Source organism: Ovis canadensis, chromosome 5 (assembly GCF_042477335.2).
Source record: "Ovis canadensis isolate MfBH-ARS-UI-01 breed Bighorn chromosome 5, ARS-UI_OviCan_v2, whole genome shotgun sequence".
NCBI lineage: Eukaryota > Metazoa > Chordata > Mammalia > Artiodactyla > Bovidae > Ovis > Ovis canadensis.
Window position 1 is genome coordinate 53,653,938 of NC_091249.1, and position 25,113 is coordinate 53,679,050.

General features: G+C 38.8%; 1 protein-coding gene across 1 annotated transcript in view; it reads left to right on the forward strand.

Moving 5' to 3' along the window:
- GCSAML (germinal center associated signaling and motility like) overlaps positions 1-25,113 on the forward strand; it is a 51,702-nt gene that overhangs the window by 20,733 nt on the left and 5,856 nt on the right. The window contains exon 3 of the mRNA XM_069591875.1: positions 3,006-3,055. Coding sequence (XP_069447976.1) covers positions 3,006-3,055 — 50 coding nt within the window. The remainder of the gene's footprint in view (positions 1-3,005; positions 3,056-25,113) is intronic.

Genomic DNA, 25,113 nt, shown 5'->3' on the forward strand with positions numbered 1-25,113 from the left:
ACCTGTTTTCTTCCAGGAAGTGATATCCTTCATGCCACTCATCTTCTTCACCTCAGGGCCCTGGCACATGCTGCTTTGCTAGTGCTCATGGGTTTCATTTTCCTTGTTTGTGACAGAAAAGATCTCTTCTGGAGATGCTGGCTCTTGATTTCTATGAGCTCCTTGACTAGATTATGTAAGAATGCTGTTTCCATACCATGTCGATTTTCTACACTGCCTCTCTCTTTATATTTTGCTATTGTTCAGTTGCTCAGTTGTGTCTGACTCTTTGTGACCCCATGGACTGCAGCACACCAGGCTTCCCTGTCCTTCACTATCCCTGGAGTTTGCTCAAACTCACATCCATTGAGTCGAGGATGCCATCCAACCTCTGTTGCCCCCATCTCCTCCTGCCCTCCATCTTTTCCAGCATCAGGGTCTTTTCCAATGAGTCAGCTCTTTGCATCAGGTGACCAAAGTATTGGGGCTTCAGCTTCAGTGTCAGTCCTTTCAATGAAAATGCAAGATTTACTTCCTTTGGGATTGACTGGTTTGATCTCCTTGCAGTCCAAGGGACTCTCAAGAGTCTTTTCCAGCACTACAATTTGAAAGCATCAATTCATATTTTTCTATGTCTTTCTTTTAACTTGTAACTTTATATTGTTAGTTTGACTTTTTACATTCCATTTTCCTCTATAGAGCAAGTGCTTGTGAAGGCTTTAACCACTGCTTGAACTTCTTAGTGCCTATCAGTTGCCCAACCCTGAGAGGACACTCATGGAAAAAAAAAAAGGCAGTGAAAAAGCAATCTATATCTGGACACTCATATCTTGCCACTGCTTAGATTAACAGAAATGCCATGACTTGTTTATCAGTCATGAGCTTTTCATATCTTTGTACTCAACCCCTTTCTTAATCATTTCATCTCAAGGTTTGTGTTTCTGTCTCTGAGATGACTCTTTCTAGTCTTACAAAATGTGAAGTTATGGGGGATGGAGAGGAAGACCTTGATGTTTGTTGGTGACAGGAAATAATTTTTGAGGAATCAGTCATTTCCTAAGTTTCAGCTATGCTTTCTCTGCACAAAGGAAGATGTAGAAATAGTGGAGTGGCTATGCCTTCACTGTGACTCTTTGCAAATACCCTTTACATTTTGTAGCTGGAGAAGAGGGAGAAAATATCTTGTGATGTTTCTGAACTAATGTTCTGATTTCATTCTATATCTGTAATGTTTTCCCATGGATGTTCCAGAATTCATTATTCTTGAAGTTCAGAAGCTATTACACATCAATGTTCCCATGATTTGTGTTTTTTTCACCAATAAAATAAAATTTCAGATTCAAGTCTTTATTTCAGGAGTTATTTTTTAAAGATGTATTTGGATATTTTTGTTTTAATTGTTTGGTTCTCATGTCCTGAAACAACAATTATGTGATATTAAGATTTCTTTTTTTCATAATTATCATTCTTTTTCTAACCACTCTACCTCTTTATTTTCTACCACTTACTTTTTAGTCATAAGTATGTTTTTTATGGTACTGCTTGCTTTTTTACTTTTCCTTGCTTTTAATACTATTTTACTTTCTCTAAAAGCTTTGCCATTTCTTTCAATTCCCCACACCCCCATTTATGCTAGCCCACTTTCCTGCTCCATGTATTATTATGAACAAAATTATTAACATAATTTTGTTCTTTACTTGTCTTTATTACATTGTTTCTATATATATATGTATAATCCAATCCACGCTTGCAACTTTGTGCTTAGGACTTTGCTGTGCAAGCAGGTGATTTGTGAGATAAAGTAGTGTGTATATTTGTCCATTGGTTTAGTGAGAGTCTGGAGGCTCAGACTGTAAAGGATCTGCCTAGAATGCAAGAGACACGGGTTTGATCCCTGGGTTGGGAATATCCCATGGAGAAGAGAATAGCTGCCCACTCTAGTATTTTTGCCCAGAGAATTCCATGGACAGAGGAGCCTGGTGGGCTACAGCCCACAGGGTCATAAAGAGTCGAACATGGTTGAGCATCTAACACTTGCACTTTGGGGGAGGAGAGATATTCTAAGACTCAGGCTTTGATCTTAGTATGTTGTCTCAGATGGCCTCCTCACCAAATATTTTCTTCCCTCTGCTCTGAGCACATCGCTGTTTTTTGTATGCATTACCCTCTTTGAGTTGGGAATATCATTATAGGTTGTATCCTTTGTCACTTCCATTTTGTCCCTCAAGTTTAAGAGTTTGGGAAAAGGAAAGTTGTGTTGGCAACTTCACCCCCTCTTTGTCTCTTCTTTGTTATGTGGTGTGGAATTGTGTGGCTGTAGAGATAATCTCTATTTCTTTCATCACTAGCCCATACTTTTAATGTCTGTCACTGCAAGATTGTAGTTATAATTTCTAGAACTTATGATTTATCTTTAAAGATGTCCTCACTCATCCAGAACAGCAGAGAAATAAATTGAATTTCAATATTATCCTTTGGGTCATTCCCAGTTTCACTATATTGCACATATGCCTTTCATATATATGCTAATATACAATATATGTGGTCTAAATAATTTAGAAATTCCTAAGTACAATAAATTCATAAAATACTTTGTTGGCATTTGTGGAATTTGTTCTCTGCTTTTCATTCTGTTCTTAGATTTGTGTGGTTTTCCTTTTTTCACCTTTATTGAAGTATAATTAAAAAATAAAAATTTAAGACAAAGTTTTAAGATAATTATAGAGTACTTGATGATTTACGTATACATTTTGAAAGGATTGCCCCACTGATGTAGTTAAAACATCCGTCATCTCACATATTTACCTTTTTAAAATGTGAGAGCCTATATCAATGATACAATACAGCATTAACTATATTTCATGGTTTTTCTGAAAGGGGAGTAAGCAAGTATTTAAATTTATTTAACCTTTGAACTATAGATTTAGCAATGAGCTTGGGTTAAGGGCAATTAAATATTTCTTTCAAGTGCAACTTTGGCTTCAGAGAACTGGAGAGTCTCATATTATTATCTTTTTCCTTTGTAGGCAGGAAGTGACTACATTTGAGATAGAAAATCAAGGTCAAGATAAGAAAAGTAAGTCATTGCTTCATAATATTTTTCATACTAGGTATGTTGTAAACATACAAATTAGGTGATGTTCTGATACTACGTTCCAGTTGGAGGAAATTCTGCTTGGAGTCCTTATAGGGATGTTCTGGTCCTTTACTTATTTTTATCTCACAAAACTGATCTCATTATTCTTTGTATTACAGTAGTATTTGAACATGATTTATTTTTGGCAGCATTTCATAAATTTCTAGGGGAAGGAATTAATCAATCTCTGCCAATTTTAATTTATATATTGAAGTTTTAAAATAGGGTCATATTATCTGGTGTTGTTGTTGTTGTTGTTGTTTTTTAAAGCATTTACTCCATTTGATATAGCATCTAGGTGTAGTCGCTTGGTTATGTTGACTCTTTGTGACCCCAAGGACTGTAGCCCACCAGGCTCCTCTGTCCATGGGATTTCCCAGGCAAGAATATTGTAATGGGTTGCCATTTCCTTCTCCGGGGGATCCGTCCAATCCAGGGATTGACACTGCATCTCCTGTATTGGCAGGCACATTCTTTACCACTGTAGTAATCATGCAATTACTCAAAATGAACAATTATGAAGAAAACTCACATTTTCTAATCACTATTGCTTCAGCTGTCCTCTCCTCTTCACATTCAAACTTCTTGAAAGAATTGTATAGCCTCATTATTTGGGACTTTGCATTTCCCAGTTTAAACTCAGAGTAGTTTACTTCTGGTACTACTGTTCCACTAAGTGTATTCAATGGACTATGAAACAATACATTTTACCAGACTGTATCACAGCCATAATTAGAATAACATGCTTAAAGAGCATCATAGTGCACTGCATATATAATTGTTATATGAGAATTATTTTTATTTTATATATGTATATGGTTGTACTGAACCAGGATATAAAATATACTTTTTAAGTATGGATCACACTAAAAAAAGTTGAATGTCTCTGTTCAGATGTAACTACAGACTCTAAAGGAAAATATTCCATTGTAATCCCCATCACTGTATCTCTAGCACTTGAAAATGCTGCTCAGCATCTCCCTCCTGAAATTCTTCCTTCCTTCATTTATTTGACACCACACTCTATTCTTTGGATCCTCAATTGTTGCCCATTGCTCTACTGTCTGATGCTACCCTGTTTCAGTACATCAGGAATGCTGGTGCTTGACCCAGATTTGGAAACTTTCTACTCTTTTGAGGAGCTTCTGTATGATGGATTTTATTTTTTCTAATCTTTGGTAGAATTTTCTAGGGAAAAGTATCTGGGGAAAATGTTTATTGTAAGAACTTTTTTCACTTCTAGATGCAAACGCTTTTGTAGTTATAGATCATTCACATTTTCTTTTTCATCGTGTCAGTTTTGCAAGTTAAATTTCTCATCAAATTTATCTTTTTATTTTTTATTTATTTATTTATTTTTTTTAATTTTAAAATCTTTAATTCTTGCATGCGTTCCCAAACATGACCCCCCCTCCCACCTCCCTTCCCACAACATCTCTCTGGGTCATCCCCATGCACCAGCCCCAAGCATGCTGCACCCTACGTCAGACATGGACTGGCGATTCAATTCTTACATGATAGTATACATGTTAGAATTCCCATTCTCCCAAATCATCCCACCCTCTCCCTCTCCCTCTGAGTCCAAAAGTCCGTTATACACATCTGTGTCTTTTTTCCTGTCTTGCATACAGGGTCGTCATTGCCATCTTCCTAAATTCCATATATATGTGTTAGTATACTGTATTGGTGTTTTTCTTTCTGGCTTACTTCACTCTGTATAATTGGCTCCAGTTTCATCCATCTCATCAGAACTGATTCAAATGAATTCTTTTTAACGGCTGAGTAATACTCCATTGTGTATATGTACCACAGCTTTCTTATCCATTCATCTGCTGATGGACATCTAGGTTGTTTCCATATCCTGGCTATTATAAACAGTGCTGCGATGAACATTGGGGTACATGTGTCTCTTTCAATTCTGGTTTCCTCAGTGTGTATGCCCAGCAGGGGGATTGCTGGGTCATAAGGTAGTTCTATTTGCAATTTTTTAAGGAATCTCCACACTGTTCTCCATAGTGGCTGTACTAGTTTGCATTCTCACCAACAGTGTAGGAGGGTTCCCTTTTCTCCACACCCTCTCCAGCATTTATTGCTTGCAGATTTTTGGATCACAGCCATTCTGACTGGTGTGAAGTGGTACCTCATTGTGGTTTTGATTTGCATTTCTCTAATAATGAGTGATGTTGAGCATCTTTTCATGTGTTTGTTAGCCATCCGTATGTCTTCTTTGGAGAAATGTCTATTTAGTTCTTTGGCCCATTTTTTGATAGGGTCGTTTATTTTTCTGGAGTTGAGCTGCATAAGTTGCTTGTATATTTTTGAGATTAGTTGTTTGTCAGTTGCTTCATTTGCTATTATTTTCTCCCATTCAGAAGGCTGTCTTTTCAGCTTGCTTATACTTTCCTTTGTTGTGCAGAAGCTTTTAATTTTAATTAGATCCCATTTGTTTATTTTTGCTTTTATTTCCAGAATTCTGGGAGGTGGATCATAGAGGATCCTGCTGTGATTTATTTCTGAGAGTGTTTTGCCCATATTCTCCTCTAGGAGTTTTATAGTTTCTGATCTTACATTTAGATCTTTAATCCATTTTGAGTTTATTTTTGTGTACGGTGTTAGAAAGTGATCTAGTTTCATTCTTTTACAAGTGGTTGACCAGTTTTCCCAGCACCACTTGTTAAAGAGATTGTCTTTACCCCATTGTATATTCTTGCCTCCTTTGTCAAAGATAAGGTGTCCATATGTGTGTGGATTTATCTCTGGGCTTTCTATTTTGTTCCATTGATCTATATGTCTGTCTTTGTGCCAGTACCATACTGTCTTGATGACTGTGGCTTTGTAGTAGAGCCTGAAGTCAGGCAAGTTGATTCCTCCCGTTCCATTCTTCTTTCTCAAGATTGCTTTGGCTATTCGAGGTTTTTTGTATTTCCATACAAATCTTGAAATGATTTGTTCTAGTTCTGTGAAAAATGTGGCTGGTAGCTTGACAGGGATTGCATTGAATTTGTAAATTGCTTTGGGTAGTATACTCATTTTCACTATATTGATTCTTCCGATCCATGAACATGGTATATTTCTCCATCTATTAGTGTCCTCTTTGATTTCTTTCATCAGTGTTTTATAGTTTTCTATATATAGGTCTTTAGTTTCTTTAGGTAGATATATTCCTAAGTATTTTATTCTTTTCGTTGCAATGGTAAATGGAATTGTTTCCTTAATTTCTTTTTCTACTTTCTCATTATTCGTGTATAGGAATGCAAGGGATTTCTGTGTGTTGATTTTATATCCTGCAACTTTACTATATTCATTGATTAGCTCTAGTAATTTTCTGGTGGAGTCTTTAGGGTTTTCCATGTAGAGGATCATGTCATCTGCAAACAGTGAGAGCTTTACTTCTTCTTTTCCAATTTGGATTCCTTTCATTTCTTTTTCTGTTGTGATTGCTGTGGCCAAAACTTCCAGAACTATGTTGAATAGTAGCGGTGAAAGTGGACACCCTTGTCTTGTTCCTGACTTTAGGGGAAATGCTTTCAATTTTTCACCATTGAGGATAATGTTTGCTGTGGGTTTGTCATAGATAGCTTTTATTATGTTGAGGTATGTTCCTTCTATTCCTGCTTTCTGGAGAGTTTTTATCATAAATGGATGTTGAATTTTGTCAAAGGCCTTCTCTGCATCTATTGAGATAATCATATGGTTTTTATTTTTCAATTTGTTAATGTGGTGAATTACATTGATTGATTTGCGGATATTGAAGAATCCTTGCATCCCTGGGATAAAGCCCACTTGGTCATGATGTATGATCTTTTTAATGTGTTGTTGGGTTCTGATTGCTAGAATTTTGTTGAGGATTTTTGCATCTATGTTCATCAGTGATACTGGCCTGTAGTTTTCTTTTTTTGTGACATCTTTGTCAGGTTTTGGTATTAGGGTGATGGTGGCCTCATAGAATGAGTTTGGAAGTTTCCCTTCCTCTGCAATTTTCTGGAAGAGTTTGAGGAGGATAGGTGTTAGCTCTTCTCGAAATTTTTGGTAGAATTCAGCTGTGAAGCCGTCTGGACCTGGGCTTTTGTTTGCTGGAAGATTTCTGATTACAGTTTCAATTTCCGTGCTTGTGATGGGTCTGTTAAGATTTTCTATTTCTTCCTGGTTCAGTTTTGGAAAATTGTACTTTTCTAAGAATTTGTCCATTTCTTCCACGTTGTCCATTTTTTTGGCATACAACTGCTGATAGTAGTCTCTTATGATCCTTTGTATTTCTGTGTTGTCTGTTGTGATCTCTCCATTTTCATTTCTAATTTTATTGATTTGATTTTTCTCTCTTTGCTTCTTGATGAGTCTGGCTAATGGTTTGTCAATTTTATTTATCCTTTCAAAGAACCAGCTTTTGGCTTTGTTGATTTTTGCTATGGTCTCTTTTGTTTCTTTTGCATTTATTTCTGCCCTAATTTTTAAGATTTCTTTCCTTCTACTAACTCTGGGGTTCTCCAACTCTTCCTTTTCTAGTTACTTTAGTTGTAGAGTTAGGTTGTTTATTTGACTTTTTTCTTGTGTCTTGAGGTATGCCTGTATTGCTATGAACTTTCCTCTTAGCACTGCTTTTATAGTGTCCCACAGGTTTTGAGTTGTTGTGTTTTCATTTTCATTAGTTTCTATGCATATTTTGATTTCTTTTTTGATTTCTTCTGTGATTTGTTGGTTATTCAGAAGTGTGTTGTTCAACCTCCATATGTTGGAATTTTTAATAGTTTTTCTCCTGTAATTGAGATCTAATCTTAATGCATTATGGTCAGAAAAGATGCTTGGAATGATTTCGATTTTTTTGAATTTATCAAGTTTAGATTTATGGCCCAGGATGTGATCTATCCTGGAGAAGGTTCCATGAGCACTTGAAAAAAAGGTGAAATTCATTGCTTTGGGGTGAGATGTCCTGTAGATATCAATTAGGTCTAACTGATCTAATGTATCGTTTAAAGTTTGCGTTTCTTTGTTAATTTTCTGTTTAGTTGATCTGTCCATAGGTGTGAGTGGGGTATTAAAGTCTCCCACTATTATTGTGTTATTGTTGATTTCCCCTTTCATACTTGTTAGCATTTGTCTTACATATTGCGGTGCTCCTATATTGGGTGCATATATATTTATAATTGTTATATCTTCTTCTTGGATTGTTCCTTTGATCATTATGTAGTGGCCTTCTTTGTCTCTTTTCACAGCCTTTGTTTTAAAGTCTACTTTATCGGATATGAGTATTGCCACTCCTGCTTTCTTTTGGTCTCTATTTGCATGGTATATCTTTTTCCAGCCCTTCACTTTCAGTCTGTATGTGTCCCTTGTTTTGAGGTGGGTCTCTTGTAAGCAGCATATAGAGGGGTCTTGTTTTTGTATCCATTCGGTCAGTCTTTGTCTTTTGGTTGGGGCGTTCAACCCATTTACGTTTAAGGTGATTATTGATAAGTATGATCCCGTTACCATTTACTTTATTGTTTTGGGTTCGGGTTTATACACCCTTTTCATGTTTCCTGTCTAGAGGATATCCTTTAGAATTTGTTGGAGAGCTGGTGTGGTGGTGCTGAATTCTCTCAGCTTTTGCTTGTCTGTAAAGCTTTTGATTTTTCCTTCGTATTTGAATGAGATCCTTGCTGGGTACAGTAATCTGGGCTGTAGGTTATTGTCTTTCATCACTTTAAGTATGTCTTGCCATTCTCTCCTGGCCTGAAGAGTTTCTATTGAAAGATCAGCTGTTATCCTTATGGGAATCCCCTTGTGTGTTATTTGTTGTTTTTCCCTTGCTGCTTTTAATATTTGTTCTTTGTGTTTGATCTTTGTTAATTTGATTAATATGTGTCTTGGGGTGTTTCGCCTTGGGTTAATCCTATTTGGAACTCTCTGTGTTTCTTGGACTTGGGTGATTATTTCCTTCCCCATTTTAGGGAAGTTTTCAACTATTATCTCCTCAAGGATTTTCTCATGATCTTTCTTTCTGTCTTCTTCTTCTGGGACTCCTATAATTCGAATGTTGGAGCATTTCATATTGTCCTGGAGGTCTCTGAGATTGTCCTCATTTCTTTTAATTCGTTTTTCTTGTTTCCTCTCTGATTCATTTATTTCTACCATTCTATCTTCTATTTCACTAATCCTATCTTCTGCCTCCGTTATTCTACTAATTGTTGCCTCCAGAGTGTTTCTGATCTCATTTATTGCGTTATTCATTATATTTTGACTCTTTTTTATTTCTTCTAGGTCCTTGTTAAACCTTTCTTGCATCTTCTCAATCTTTGTCTCTAGCCTATTTATCTGTGATTCCATTTTGATTTCAAGATTTTGGATCATTTTCACTATCAATATTCGGAATTCCTTCTCCGGTAGATTCCCTACTTCTTCCTCTTTTGTTTGGTTTGGTGGGCAACTCTCCTGTTCCTTTACCTGCTGTGTATTCCTCTGTCTCTTCATCTTGGTTATATTGCTGCGTTTGGGGTGGCCTTTTTATATTCTGGTAATTTGTGGAGTTCTCTTTATTATGGAGCTTCCTCACTGTGGGTGGGGTTCTATCAGTGGCTTGTCAAGGTTTCCTGGTTAGGGAGGCTTGTGTTGGAGTTTTGGTGGGTGGAGCTGGGTTTCTTCTCTCTGGAGTGCAGTGGAGTAACCCGTAATGGGTTACAAGACATCAAAGGTTTTGGGATAATTTTGAGCTGCCTGTATATTGAAGCTCAGGGGATTGTTCCTGTGTTGCTGGAGAATTTGCGTGGTATGTCTTGTTTTGGAACTTGTTGGCCCTTGGGTGGAGCTTGGTTTCAGTGTAGGTATGAAGGCATTAGATGGGCTCCTATTGCTTAATGTTCCCTGAATTCAAGAGTTCTCTAATGTTTTCAGGCTTTGGATTTAAGCCTCCTGCTTCTGGTTTTCAGTTTTATTTTTACAGTAGCCTCTAGACTTCTCCATCTATACAGCACTGATGATAAAACATCTAGGTTAAAGATGAAAAGTTTCTCCACATTGAGGGACACTCAGAGAGGTTCACTGGGTTATAAGGAGAAGAGAAGATGGAGGAGGTAGTTAGAGGTAACTGGAATGAGATGCGGTGAAATCAAAAGAGAAGAGAGCAAACTAGCCACTAGTCACTTCCTTATGTGCGCTCTATAGTCTGGACCGCTCAGGGGTATTTACAGAGTTATACGGGGAAGAGGAGAGGGAGGAAGTGGGCAGAGGTGACCAGGAGGATCAGAGAGAGGAATGAGTAGGAGAGAGACAAATCCTGCCAGTAACCTGTTCCTTAGGTGTTCCCCACCGTCTGGAACACACAGAGATTCACAGAGTTGGATAGAGGAGAGATGGGGGGGGAAAAGAGACAGAGGCCACCTGGTGGAGAAAAAGGAGAGTCCAGAGGAGGAGAGAGTGGTCAAGCCAGTAATCTCGCTCTCAGGTAAACTGGGGTGGTGAAGTTTGGGTTTTTAAATGTACAAAATTGGCAATAAACACCTAAGAGCAAAGATTAAAAATCTAGAGTAGAGGTTGGATTTTCAAAGATACAATATTAAAGAGAAGCAGAAGGAAAAAGGAAGAAAGAAAAAAAAATAAGAAAGAAAAAGAATTATTAAAAAACAAACAAACAATCAAAAAAAAAAAAAACCATCAACAACCATCCAAAGACTATATATGGTGTTTGCCTTAAAAAAAAAAAAAAAAGGTCTTTAAAAAAAATAGTAATAATAGGTTATAGAACTAAAAATTAGAGGAGAAATAGAAGACTTAACAATTTAAAAAAAAAAGTTAGAAAAAAAAGAGCAAAAAAAAAAAAGAATGCTTTTAAAAATATTAAAAAAAATATATATCTGGCCCTTTCTGGTGTTATGGGCCGTGTGGGATCACTTCCATGGTGGTTCCCTCTGATTAACTTCTTCTGTTTGCTGGTTTTTTAGGCTCACTAGTTCAGTCGCGCTGTGGGGAGGGGGGATGCTGCAAACAAATAGCACTGTCGTGCACACACAGTATCTCTGCTCCGCTTAACCTGTCCTTTCTTGCGGCGCACAAACCGCTCTGGCTCTACGATGCTCAGCCGGGAACCGTCTGGGGCCGGCCCTAGGCTGCGTGCACTTCCCTGGTCCAAGCCGCTCAGGTTCGGCGCTCAGGCAGCCCTCAGAGGCACAGATTCGGCTGGAACTGCACTTTGTGCCCTTCCCAGGTCCGAGTAGCTCAGGAGTTTGGCGAGCGCGGTCGCCGCGGCTTGTCACCTTTTCTGCCGCTGCTGCTCAGCTTTCTGGGTGGACCGCTGGCGCTCCCCGTGAGGCAGATTGTGACTGTCCAGCACCCCCAGAAGTCTTAGCAAAGAAGCCTGCTTGCAGTTAGGTAAGTAAAGTCTCTCCAGGTCTGCAATTGCCCCTTTCCAGACCTTACGGCTCTGGCTGCCTGTCCCCGGCGGGGGATGGTCTGCAGCCGGCTTTTTCCGCTCCGTCCTTTGTTCTGTGCTCGGTCCTCGCGGTGTCTTATGTTCGAGCTTTTCGCGTGGTAGCTATCCCACAGTCTGGTTTGCTAGCCCAAGTTAGATCGTTCTGGTTGCGCGTGGGGCGTTCCTGCCGGATTCTTACAAAGCACTGCAGCCCGCGCCTCCCGCGCGTCCCTGCCCTGCCCCCACTTCCCAGTGGCGGATGCAGGCGTCTGTGCTGCTTTTCCGCTGGGGGAGTTACTGTTGGGCTTGTAATCTGTTGGTTTTAATTATTTATCTATTTTTCCTTCCTGTTATGTTGCCCTCTGTGTTTCCAAGGCTCGCCACAGACTTGGCAGGGAGAGTGTTTCCTGGTGTTTGGAAACCTCTCTTCTTAAAATTCCCTTCCCGGGACGGGCTTCCCTTCCCAGGTCGGAGCTCCCTCCCCACCTCCTTTGTCTCCTTTTTTGTCTTTTATATTTTATCCTACCTGTTTTTGAAGACAATGGTCTGCTTTTCTGGTTGCCTGATGTCCTCTGCCAGCCTACAGAAGTTGTTTTGTGAAGTTTGCTCAGCATTGAAATGTTCTTTTGAGGAATTTGTGAGGGAGAAAGTGGTCTTCCCGTCCTATTCCTCCACCATCTTTTTCTACCCCCAAATTTATCTTTTTAATTAAAATTCTGAGGTCCTAAACTTAACATTTTAAGTATTTAATGTTTGCAGGATCTATAGTGATGCCCTCTTGCTGTTCCTTTGAGCCCAACTCCAGTTGATATATAGCTTACTCAAATCCTAAGAGATTCACCAAATATTGCCCTACTTTTATTTGCAGGAAGAGTAGATGCAAATTGATTGAGGTAGCTGATGCTAAGTCGCTTCAGTTCTGTCCGACTCTGTGCAACCCCATAGAAGGCAGCCCACCAGGCTCCCCCTTCCCTGGGATTCTCCAGGCAAGAACACTAGAATGGGTTGCTGTTTCCTTCTCCAATGCACGAAAGTGGAAAGTGAAAAGTGAAAGTGAAGTCGCTCAGTCGTGTCCGACTCTTAGCAACCCCAAGAACTGAAGCCTACCAGGCTCCTCCGTCTATGGGATTTTCCAGGTGAAAGAGTACTGGAGTGGGGTGCCACTGCCTTCTCTGGATTGAGGTGGGGCTATCCTGAAATAATTCAGGCTACTACCCCTCCCACCCCCCAAAACTTCACCTAGGTGAAGGTTCCTTCATTTTTCTTTGGCAAACTATATATCTAAAGTATTCTGGGGTACCTGTCCCTTTATGTTCACTAGGATCTATAGGCCTTATGTCCTCTATATAGTAGATTATTTTTATTTCCTGCAGATATATGAAATGATCAATGTTCCTGCAAAGTAGATATTGACAGAGAGACAGAAATTGATAAAGCCCTGAAATACACCAATGAAGTAGCACTGGTGTCTCTTCATGAAAGCAAATGTATCTATGTATCTGCCAATGCACTGCTTTAGTGAATTAAGAGATCTCATCTGCAACAGTAAATGAAACTTAAGTTATCTAATTAATTTTGTGAAAATGTCCAAGACCCAGCCACATTTACTGAGGCCAAAAAGGGAAGGAAATTAAGTGAGAAAGTTATCAAAATTACCACCTCTGCATATTTTTGATATTAAAGTCAATAATTATTTTATTGCTTTTAGTTAGTTTACATTCCACTTGGACCAGAGCCAGTTGAGGAGAACCTATATGATGCTGCTGCAAATTGGTCAACATATCTGCTTTCACTCTTGTTTTAAAGTCATGGTAATATTCATTGGATATATTTATGGATCCCTTCAACACACTATGACATAGACACAGGAAAAAATTCCCTTCTCTTATTAGTGGGCTAAGGTAAAATAAGATTCTTTTAGGGAAGTTTCCTCGGTCCTTTAATCAGCTCTTGAATCACAAATTTAAAGTATCATATTCTCTGTTTATGTGCTCCAAAGAAAAAAATCAGATAATCAGTTAGTCTTTATATTTCTCATTCTTCCCCAAAAGGTCTGTTAGAGCAGTGATTTAGGCTAGCCTTTTCCACCCAAGGGACCACAGGTAAATTTTAATAAGTCTTTTGCCATTTGTACTGTGGACTATTTGTGTCTCATTTTTTCTTTTTAATACTGATGGGATCTGCTCTGCCTCTAAACCTAATCAGCTGATGTAACTTAGCCCAGATTCTCATACCTTTGGAAGTTTGTTACTTCAACCATTCCTGATTCCAACAATTACAAATTAGTCATAATTATTGGATTGAACTGCAGGAAAGATGTGGCAGTCTGTTAATGGTGTATGAATCATAACAGAGCCAGAAGACTTACCAAAATACAAATAGCAAGAAAAATTTGCAATTTAGAAAGCAATGTGATGCTTACCATGTGTTATCTCATGGACATAGGGAAAGGAAGGTTATTTTTGCCATTTTCTGAGATGTTGGGGCAGGATGAGAAGGTTATAGCAGTATATTCATTTAAATATTCTTACATTCCTAAATCTTAAGATATTTTCATTTTTTTGGCTTTATAGCAAGAAATATATAGGTAGTAGGTAGAATAAGGGGCTTCCCAGTAAAGAATTTTCCTGCCAATACAGGAGATGTGGGTTTAATCTCTGAGTTGGGAAGATCCCCTGGAGGAGGAAATGACAACTCTTTCCAGTATTCTTGCTTGGAAAATCCCATGGACAAAGAAGCCTTGTGGACTACAGCTCATGGGGTCACAATGAGTTGGATAGGACTGAGCTACTGAACATGCAAACAAGTATTAACAGAATAAAGGCCCCCAAAGACATCCAAGTTTGACTATGTTTTTAAATGTCAAAAGGGACTTTGCATATGTGATTCAAGGTTTCTAGGTGGAGAGATGAACAAATGCTCTTTAAAATGTAGAAGAGAGAAGCAGAAGTGATGCAGCACAGTGTCAGAGTTATGCAGCATAAGAAAAACTCAAACAGCTATTGCTTGTTTGTAGCAGTGGAAGGGGACAATGATCCAAGGAATGAGTGCAGCCTCCAGAAGCTGGAAAAGGCAAAGAAATTGAGTCTTATTTAGAATCTCTAGAAAGGAATGCAGCCATGTCAACATCTTGATTTTGGCCCAGTGAGACTCAGAATTCTAATATCTAAAACTGTAAGATATTAGTAGTAAACTTGCATTGTTTTAAGCCATCAGGTTTGTGATAATTTGTTACAGCAGTTTTTGTTCAGTCACTCATTCATGTCTGACTCTGCGACTCCATGGATGGCAGCACGTCAGGCTTCCCTGTCCTTAATTTCCAGAGTATGCTCAAGCTCATCTCCATTAAGTTGATGATGCCATGCAACCATCTCATCCTCTGTTGCCCCTTTCTCCTCCTGTCCTCAATCTTTCCCAGCATCAGGATCTTTCCAATGAGTCAGCTCTTTGCATCTGTTTTGCAGAAAGTTTTCACTTTCATCTCAGGTTCACAGAATTTGTTAACAAAATAAGCCACTTGTTATATACAAATAAATAATACAGATATTTATTAGAGAATTATCTAGCTTACTTTCAATATACTAACATTAAAAGAAATGAGAAACAGAGCAGAAGATACATCACCAAATTGGGTTTTGACCAACATTCAGACTCAATCAGCTTTGGGAAGTCCCATGTCACAGCACATCTGGAGTCCCAATTGGGAAAGGGTCCCAGGCAGCGTGTCCATTCCATGGGTGAGACTTCAAGGACTGCAATTTGGGTCTCCCATTTACAATCCCAGGACAGATGCAAATTGATATTATCAATCTGTGACCAAATTGCAAGCTTCAGTTCAGTTCAGTTGCTCAGTCATGTCCGACTCTTTGGGACCCCATGAATCGCAGTGTGCCAGGCCTCCCTGTCCATCACCAACTCCCAGAGTTCACTCAAACCCATGTTCATCAAGTTGGTGATGCCATCCAGCCATCTCATCCTCTGTGTCCCCTTCTCCTGCCCCCAATCCCTCCAACATCAGGGTCTTTTCCAATGAGTCAACTCTTTGCATGAGGTGGCCAAAGTACTGGAGTTTCAGCTTTAGCATCAGCCCTTCCAATGAACACCTAGGACTGACCTCCTTTAAATGGAATGGTTGGATTTCCTTTCAGTCCAAGGGACTCTCAAGGGTCTTCTCCAACACCACAGTTCAAAAGCATCAATTCTTCGGCACTCAGCTTTCTTCACAGTCCAACTCTCACATCCATACATGACCACTGGAAAAACCATAGCCTTGACTAGATGGACCTTTGTTGTCAAAGTAATGTCTCTGCTTTTTAACATGCTATCTAGGATGGTCACAACTTTCCTTCCAAGGAGTAAATGTCTTTTAATTTCATGGCTGCAATCACCATCTGCAGTGATTTTGGAGCCCCCCAAAATAAAGTCTGACACTGTTTCCACTGTTTCCCCACCTATTTCCCATGAAGTGATGGGACCGGATGCCATAATCATAGCTTTCAGAATGTTGAACTTTAAGCCAGCTTTTTCACTCTCCTCTTTTACTTTCATCAAGCGGCTTTTTAGTTCCTCTTCACTTTCTGCCATAAGGGTGGTGTCATCTGCATATCTGAGGTTATTGATATTTCTCCCAGCAATCTTGATTCCAGCTTGTGCTTCTTCAAGCCCAGCGTTTCTCATGATGTACTCTGCACAGAAGTTAAATAAGCAGGGTGACAATATACAGCCTTGCATTACTCCTTTTCCTATTTGGAACCAGTCTGTTGTTCCAGGTCCAGTTCCATGTCCAGTTGCTTCCTGACCTGCATATAGGTTTCTCAAGAGGCAGGTCAGGTGGTCTGGTATTTCCATCTCTCAGAATTTTCCACAATTTACTGTGATCCACACAGTCAAAGGCTTTGGCATAGTTAATAAAGCAGAAATAGATGTTTTTCTGGAACTCTCTTGCTTTTTCAATGATCCAGCAGATGTTGGCAATTTGATCTCTGGTACCTCTGCCTTTTCTAAAACCAATTTGAACATCAGGAAGTTCACAGCTCAGGTATTGCTGAAGCCTGGCTTGGAGAATTTTGAGCATTACCTTACTAGCGTGTGAGATGAGTTCAATTGTGTGGTAGTTTGAGCATTCTTTGGCATTGCCTTTCTTTGGGATTGGAATGAAAACTGACCTTTTCCAGTCCTGTGGTCACTGCTGAGTTTTCCAAATTTGCTGGCATATTGAGTCCAGCACTTTCACAGCATCATCTTTCAGGATTTGAAATAGCTCAACTGGAATTCCATCACTTCCACTAGCTTGATTTGTAGTGCTTTTTAAGGCTCACTTGACTTCACATTCCAGGATGTCTGGCTCTAGGTGAGTGATCACACCATCGTGATTATCTTGGTTGTGAAGATCTTTTTTTGTACAGTTCTTCTGTGTATTCTTGCCACCTCTTCTTAATATCTTTTGCAAGCCTAGTTTCATGCTAATTCTGTTTGTTTTGTCTTGTAAAACTTGGAATGTTGTTAAGCCTGGGGCTTGGTTGGCCAGTCCCCCCTCAGGGGCTCAACAATCTCAAGATTCTTCCCCCATTTTATCTAAGGTACTCTACTGTGCCAACAAAGGTCCATCTAGTCAAGGCTATGGTTTTTCCAGTAATCATGTATGGATGTGAGAGTTGGAATGTGAAGAAAGCTGAGAGCTGAAGAATTGATGCTTTTGAAGTATGGTGTTGGAGAAGACTCTTGAGAGTCCCTTGGACTGCAAGGAGATCCAACCAGTCCATTGTAAAGGAGGTCAGACCTGGGTGTTCTTTGGAAGGAATGATGCTAAAGCTGAAACTCTAGTCCTTTGGCCACCTCATGGGAAGAGTTGACTCATTGGAAAAGACTCTGATGCTGGGAGGGATTGGGGGCAGGAGGAAAAGGGGACGACAGAGGAAGAGATGGCTGAATGGCATCACTGACTCGATGGACATGAGTTTGAGTGAACTCCGGGAGTTGGTGATGGACAGGGAGGCCTGGCGTTTTGCAATTCACGGGGTCGCAAAGAGTCGGACATAACTGAGGGACTGGACTGACTGAAATGACTGAAAGTCTTGCACTTACAGCAGGCAGTCACTCTCAGTCAATTCGTCAGGGCAGTGGCCAGGCAGGTTAGAAGAAAAGTGAGAGGCCGGCTCTGCTTTGTCTCTGAAGCCTAAATAAGACTGTGCATGTGTGTGTGTGAGCGCGTGTGCATGTGCACTTACTCTCTCAGTCATGGTCGACTGTTGCAACACTATAGACTGTAACCTGCCAGGCTCCTTTGTCCATGGGATTCTCCAGTCAAGGAAACTGTAGGGGGTTGCCATTTCCTTCTTCAGGGGATTTTCCTGACCCAGGAATGGAATCCAGTTTTCCTGCATTGGAGGCAGACTACTGACTGAGCTACACAGGAGGTTTAGTTTCCCTAACAGCATCAGGTGGCCAAAGTATTGAAGCTTCAGTATCAGTCCTTCCAGTGAGTATTCAGGGTCTATTTTCTTTGGGATTGACTGTTTTGATCTCCTTGCTGTCCAAGGGACTCTCAAAGTCTTCATAAGCACCACAGTTCAAAAGCATCAATTCTTTGGCACTTAGCCTTCAGTATGGCCCAGCTCTCACAACCATAGCACTACTGGAAAGACCATATCTTTGACTATACAGACTTTTGTCAGCAAAGTGATGTCTGTTTTTTAGTACTCTATGTTTGTTATAGCTTTTCTTCCAGGGAGTAAGCGTCTTTTAATTTCATGGCAGCAGCAATGCCATTTTATACAGGCCATTACTGAGATTAATTCCTGGCAGCCACTCTAGTTAATAATTAGATGTGCCTCTCAACTCTCTGAATTGCAGTATTGAATCCAGACTTTCTGGTAAGTGCATCAGTATCTAGACATTCATTTGGTTCCATATGATATGTGTGCTTTCTTTCATAATCTAGGACTCACAGAATCAATTCAATAACAACACAGTGTTGCTGAATTCACACTTTTGTTTGTTTGATTTGGGCATGTTGTGAATACATATTAAGAGCATAAATAAAAAGGAAAATATACTCTTTCTTTAAAAAAAATTTTTATTTTAATTGGAGGCTAATTACTTTGCAATATTGTAGTGGTTTTTTGCCATACATTGACATGATTCAGCCATGGGTTTATGTGTGTTCCCTATCCTGAATCCCTCTCCCAATCCCTCCCCATCCCATCCCTCAGGATCATCCCAGTGCATCAGCCCTGAGCACCCCATCTCACCTATTGAATCTGAACTGGCGATCTGTTTCACATATGATAATATACATGTTTCAACGCTATTCTCTCAAATCATCCCACCCTTGCCTTCTCCCACAGAGTCCAAAAGACTATTCTATACATCTGTGTCTCTTTTGCTGTCTCACATATAGGGTTACCATCTTTCTAAATATGCGTTAATATACTGTATTGGTGTTTTTCTTTCTGACTTACTTCATTCTGTATAATAGGCTCCAGTTTCATCCACCTCATTAGAACTGATTCAAATGCATTCTTTTTAATGGCTGAGTAACATCCCATTGTGTATATGTACCACAGCTTTCTTATCCATTCATCTGCTGATGGACATCTAGGTTGCTTCTGTGTCTTGGCTATTATAAACAGTGCTGCAATGAATATTCAGGTACATGTGTCTGTTTCATTTCCGGTTTCCTCGGTGTGTATGCCCAGTAGTGGGATTACTGGGTCATAAGGCAGTTCTATTTCCAGTTTTTTAAGGAATCTCCACACTGTTCTCCATAGTGGCTGTAGTAGTTTGCATTCCCATCAACAGTGTAAGAGGGTTTCCGTAATTTCTCCACACTCTCTCCAGCATTTATTTGTAGACTTTTGGATAGTAGTCATTCTGACTGGCGTGAGATAGTACCTCATTGCAGTTTTGATTTGCATTTCTCTGATAATGAGTGATGTTGAGCATCTTTTCCTGTGTTTGTTAGCCATTTGTATGTCTTCTTTGGAAAAATATCTGTTTAATTCTTTGGCCCATTCTTTGATTGGGTCATTTATTTTTCTGGAATTGAGCTGCATAAGTTGCTTGTATATTTTTGAGATTAGTTGTTTGTCAGTTGCTTCATTTGCTATGATTTTCTCCCATTTTGAAGGCTGTCTTTTCACCTTGCTTATAGTTTCCATCGTTGTGCAAAAGCTTTCAAGTTTAATTAGGTCCCATTTGTTTATTTTTGCTTTTATTTTCAATATTCTGGGAGGTGGGTATAGAGGATCCTACTGTGATTTATGTCAGAGAAGGTTTTGCCTGTGTTCTCCTCTAGGAGTTTTATAGTTTCTGGTCTTATGTTTAGGTCTTTAGTCCATTTTGAGTTTATTTTTGTGTTTTGTGTTAGAAAGTGTTCTAGTTTCATTCTTTTACAAGTGGTTGGCCAGTTTGATAAAGAGATTGTCTTTTCTCCACCGAATATTTTTTCCTCCTTTGTCAAAGATAAAGTGTCCATAGGTGCGTGGATTTATCTCTGAGCTTTCTATTTTGTTCCACTGATCTATATTTTTGTCTTTGTGCCAGTACCATACTGTCTTAATGACTGTAGCTTTGTAGTGTAGCCTGAAGTTAGGCAGCTTGATTCCTCCAGTTCCATTGTTCTTTCTCAAGATGGCTTTGGCTATTCAAGGTTTTTTGTATTTCCATACAAATTGTGAAATTATTTGTTCCAGTTCTCTGAAAAATACCATTGGTAGCTTGATAGGAATTGCACTGAACCTATAGATTACTTTTGGTAGTATACTCATTTTCACTATATTGATTCTTCTGATCCATGAACATGGTGTATTTCTTCATCTATTTGTGTCATCTTTGATTTCTTTCACCAGTGTTTTATAATTTTCTATATATAGGTCTTTTGTTTCTTTAGGCAGATTTATTCTTAAGTATCTTATTCTTTTTGTTGCAATGGTGAATGGAATTGTTTCCTTAATTTCTCTTTTTGTTATCTCATTGTTAGTGTATAGGAATGCAAGGGATTTCTGTGTATTAATTTTATATCCTGCAACTTTCCTATATTTATTGATTAGCTCTAGTAATTTCTGGTGGAGTCTTTAGGGTTTCCTATATAGAGGATCATGTCATCTGCAAACAGTGAGAGTCTTACTAATTTTCCAATCTGGATTCCTTTTATTTTTCTTCTCTGACTGCTGTTGCTAAAACTCCCAAAACTATGTTGAAAAGTAGTGGTGAGAGTGGGCACCCTTGTCTTCTTCCTGACTTTAGGGGACATGCTTTCAATTTTTCACCATTGAGGATACTGTTTCCTGTGGGTTTATCATATATAGCTTTTATTATGTTGAGATATGTTTACTCTATGCCTGCTTTCTGGAGGGTTTTTATCATAAACGGATGTTGAATTTTGTCAAAGGCTTTCTCTGCATCTATCAAGATAATCATATGGTTTTTATCTTTCAATTTCTTAATGTGGTGTATTACATTGATTGATTTGCGAATAATGAAGAATCCTTGCATCCCTGGGATGAACTCCACTTGGTCATGATGTATGATCTTTTAAATATGTTATTGGATTTTGTTCGCTAGGATTTTGTTAAGGAGTTTTGCATCTATGTTCATCAGTGATATTGGTCTGTGGTTGTCTTTCTTCGTGGTATCTTTGTCAGGTTTTGGTATTAGGGTGATGGTGGCCTCATAGAATGAGTTTCAAAGTTTACCTTCCTCTGCAGTTTTCTGGAAGATTTTGAGTAGGATAAGTGTTAACTCTTCTCTGAATTTTTGGTAGAATTCATCTGTGAAGCGGTCTGGTCCTGGGCTTCTGTTTGCTGGAAGATTTCTGACTACATTTTCGATTTCCAGGCTTGTGATGGGTCTGTTAAGATTTTCTATTTCTTCCTGGTTCAGTTTTGGAAAGTTATACTTTTCTAGGAATTTGTCCATTTCTTCTGAGTTGTCCATTTTATTGGCATATACTTGCTGATAGTAGTCTCTATGATCCTTTGTATTTCTGTGTTGTCCGTTGTGATCTTTCCATTTTCATTTCTAATTTTATTGATTTGATTCTTCTCCCTTTGTGTCTGGATGAGTCTGGCTAATGGTTTGTCTATTTTATTTATCTTCTCAAAGAACCAGCTTTTAGCTTTGTTGATTTTTGCTATGGTAACTTTTGTTTCTTTTGTATTTATTATGCCCTAATTTTTAAAATTTCTTTCCTTTTACTAACCCTGGGGTTCTTCCATTTCTTCCTTTCCTAGTTGCTTTAGGTGTAGAGTTAGGTTATTTGTTTGACATTTTTTCTTGTTTCTTGAGGTAAGCCTGTATTGCTATGAACCTTCCCCTTAGCACTGCTTTTACAGTGTCCCATAGGTTTTGGTTGTTGTGTTTTCATTTTCATTCATTTCTATGCATATTTTGATTTCTTTTTTGATTTTTTCTGTGATTTGTTGCTTATTTAGCCTCCATATTGTGGCATTTTTAATAGTTTTTTGCTAGTAGTTGACATCTAATCTTACTGCATTGTGGCCAGAAAAGATGCTTGGAATGATTTCATTTTTTTTGAATTTAAGAAGGCTAGATTTATGGCCCAGGATGTGATCTATCCTGGAGAAGGTTCCGTGCACACTTGAGAAAAAGGTGAAATTCATTGTTTTAGGGTGAAATGTCCTATAGATATCAATTAGGTCTAACTGGTCCATTGTATCATTTAAAGTTTGTGTTACCTTGCTAATTTTCTGTTTAGTTGATCTATCCATATGTGTGAGTGTGGTATTAAAGTCTCCCACTATTATTGTGTTATTGTTAATTTCCCCTTTCTCACATGTTAGCATTTGCCTTACATATTGTGGTACTCCTATGTTGGGTGCATATATATTTATAATTGTTATATCTTCTTGGATTGATCCTTTGATCATTATGCAGTGTCCTTCTTTGTCTCTTTTCACAGCCTTTATTTCAAAGTCTATTTTATCTGATATGAGTATTGCTACTCTTGCTTTCTTTTGGTCTCCATTTGCATGAAATATCTTTTTCCAGCCCTTCACTTTCAGTCTGTATGTCCTTTGTTTTGAGGTGGGTCTTTTGTAGACAGCATATATAGGAGTCTTGTTTTTGTATCCATTCAGGCAGTCTTTGTCTTTTGGTTGGGGCAGTCAACCCATTTACATTTTTGTAATTATTGATAAGTATGATCCCATTGCCACTTACTTTGTTGTTTTGGATTCAAGTTTATACACCTTTTCTGTGTTTCCTGTCTAGAGAAGATCCTTTAGCATTTGTTGAAGAGCTGGTTTGGTGGTGCTGAATTCTCTCAGCTTTTACTTGTCTGTAAAGCTTTTGACTTCTCCTTCATATCTGAATGAGATCCTTGTTGGGTACAGTAATCTGGGTTGTATGTTTTTCTCTTTCATTACTTTAAGTATGTCCTACCATTTCCTTCTGGCCTGAAGAGTTTCTGTTGAAAAAGAAACTAATGGGAATCCCCTTGTGTGCTATTTGTTGTTTTCCCCTTGCTGCTTTTAATATTTGTTCTTTGTGTTTGATCTTTGTTAATTTGATTAATATGTGTCTTTGGGTGTTTCCTTGGGTTTATCCTGTTTGGGAATCTCTGGGTTTCTTGGTCTGGGGTGACTATTTCCTTCCCCATTTTAGGGAAGTTTTCAACTATTATCTCCTTAAGTATTTTCTCATGTCCTTTCTTTTTGTCTTCTTCTTCTGGGACTCCTATGATTAGAATATTGGGGCATTTGACATTGTCCCAGAGGTCTCTGAGGCTGTCCTCATTTTATTTAATTCTTTTTTTTTTTTTTTTGCTCTCTGCTTCATTTATTTCCACCATTCTATCTTCTACCTCACTAATCCTATCTTCTGCCGCCATTATTCTACAGTTGGTTCCCTCCAGAATGGTTTTGATTTCTTTATTGCATTATTCATTATTGATTGACTCTTTTTCATTTCTTCCAGGTCCTTGTTAAACATTTCTTGCATCTTCTCAATCCTTGTCTCCAGGCTATTTATCTGTAACTCCATTTTGTTTTTAAGATTTTGGATCATTTTTAGTATCATTATTCTGAATTATTTTTCAGGTAGACTCCCTATCTCCTCCTCTTTGGTTTGGTTTGGTGGGTATTTATCATATTCCTTTACTTGCTGAGTATTTCTCTGTCTTTTCATCTTGTTTACATTGCTGTGTTTGGGGTGGCCTTTCTGTACTTTGGCAGTTTGTGGTTCTTCTTTATTATGGAGTTTCCTCCCTGTGGGTTGGGTTGGACGAGTGGCTTGTTAAGGTTTCTTGGTTAGGGAAGCTTGTGTCAGTGTTCTGGTGGGTGGAGCTGGATTTATACTCTCTGGAGTGCAATGCAGTGTCCAGTAATGAGTTTTGAGATGTCAGTGGGTTTGGTGTGACTTTGGGCAGCCTGTATATTAAAGCTCAGGGCTATGTTCCTGTGTTGCTGGAGAATTTGTCTGGTATGTCTTGCTTTGGAACTTGTTGGCTCTTGGGTGGAGCTTGGTTTCAGTGTGGGTATGGAGGCTTTTAGATGAGCTCTTATTTATTAATGTTCCCTGGAGTCAGGGGTTCTCTGTTGTTCTCAGGATTTGGACTTAAGCCTCCTGCCTCTGGTTTTCAGTCTTATTCTTACAGTAGCTTCAAGACTTCTCCATCCATACAGCACAAGTGATAAAACATCTAGGTAAATGGAGAAAAGATTTTCCATAATGAGGGACACCAGAAATGTTAGCTGAGTTACATGGAGAAGAGAAGAGGGAGGAGGGAGATAGAGGTGACCAGGAGGAGAAGAGGGGGAATCAAAAGGGGGGAGAGCAATCTAGCCAGTAATGAAATCCCTATATGTTCTCCACAGCCTGGAACACCCAGAGATGTTCACTGAGTTACATAGAGAAGACAAGAAGGAGGAAGGAGATAGAGGTGACCCTCAGAAGTGGGGGCGGGGGTCAAAAGCAGAGAGGCAGATCTAGCCAGTAATCAGTTCCCTAAGTGTTCTCCACAGCCCAGAATACCAAAAGAGATTCACAGAGTTGGGTAGAGAAGTGAAGGGGGAGGGAGGAGATAGAGGTGACCTAGGGGAGAAAAAGGAGAGTCAAAATGGGAGAGGGCAATCAAGCCAGTAATCACACTCCTAAGTAAAAATGGGTACTGAAGATTGGATTCTTAAAGGTACAAAATTTATAACAAATACTAAAAAGCAAAGATTAAAAATCTAGAGTAGAGGTTAGGCTCTCAAAAATGCAATATTAAAAAAGCAAAACAAAATCACAAAAACTATAAAAAATATATATGAAGTTTCCTTTAAAAATAGGGTCTTTTTTGGCAAGGTAATAGCAGGATATAAAAATGAAAATTAAGGGAGTAAGATGACTTAAAAATAAAAAGAAAATAAAAAAATTTGAAAATAGTAAAATTATATGTAGGAATTTCTATGGAGCTGTTGAGGGCAGTGTGGTGTCAGTTCAGTTTCAGATAGTTCCCTGTTTCAGCTTACACTTCTCAAGATCTATAGGCCCCTTCCAATGTAATCGGTGCTAACTACAGGGTTTTAATCTGTTGCACCTGTCACTTCTAAAGTGGTTCCCTCTGTTTATTTTGGTTCCCTCTGTTTATTTTGGCTTCTGTTTGTAAGTCTCT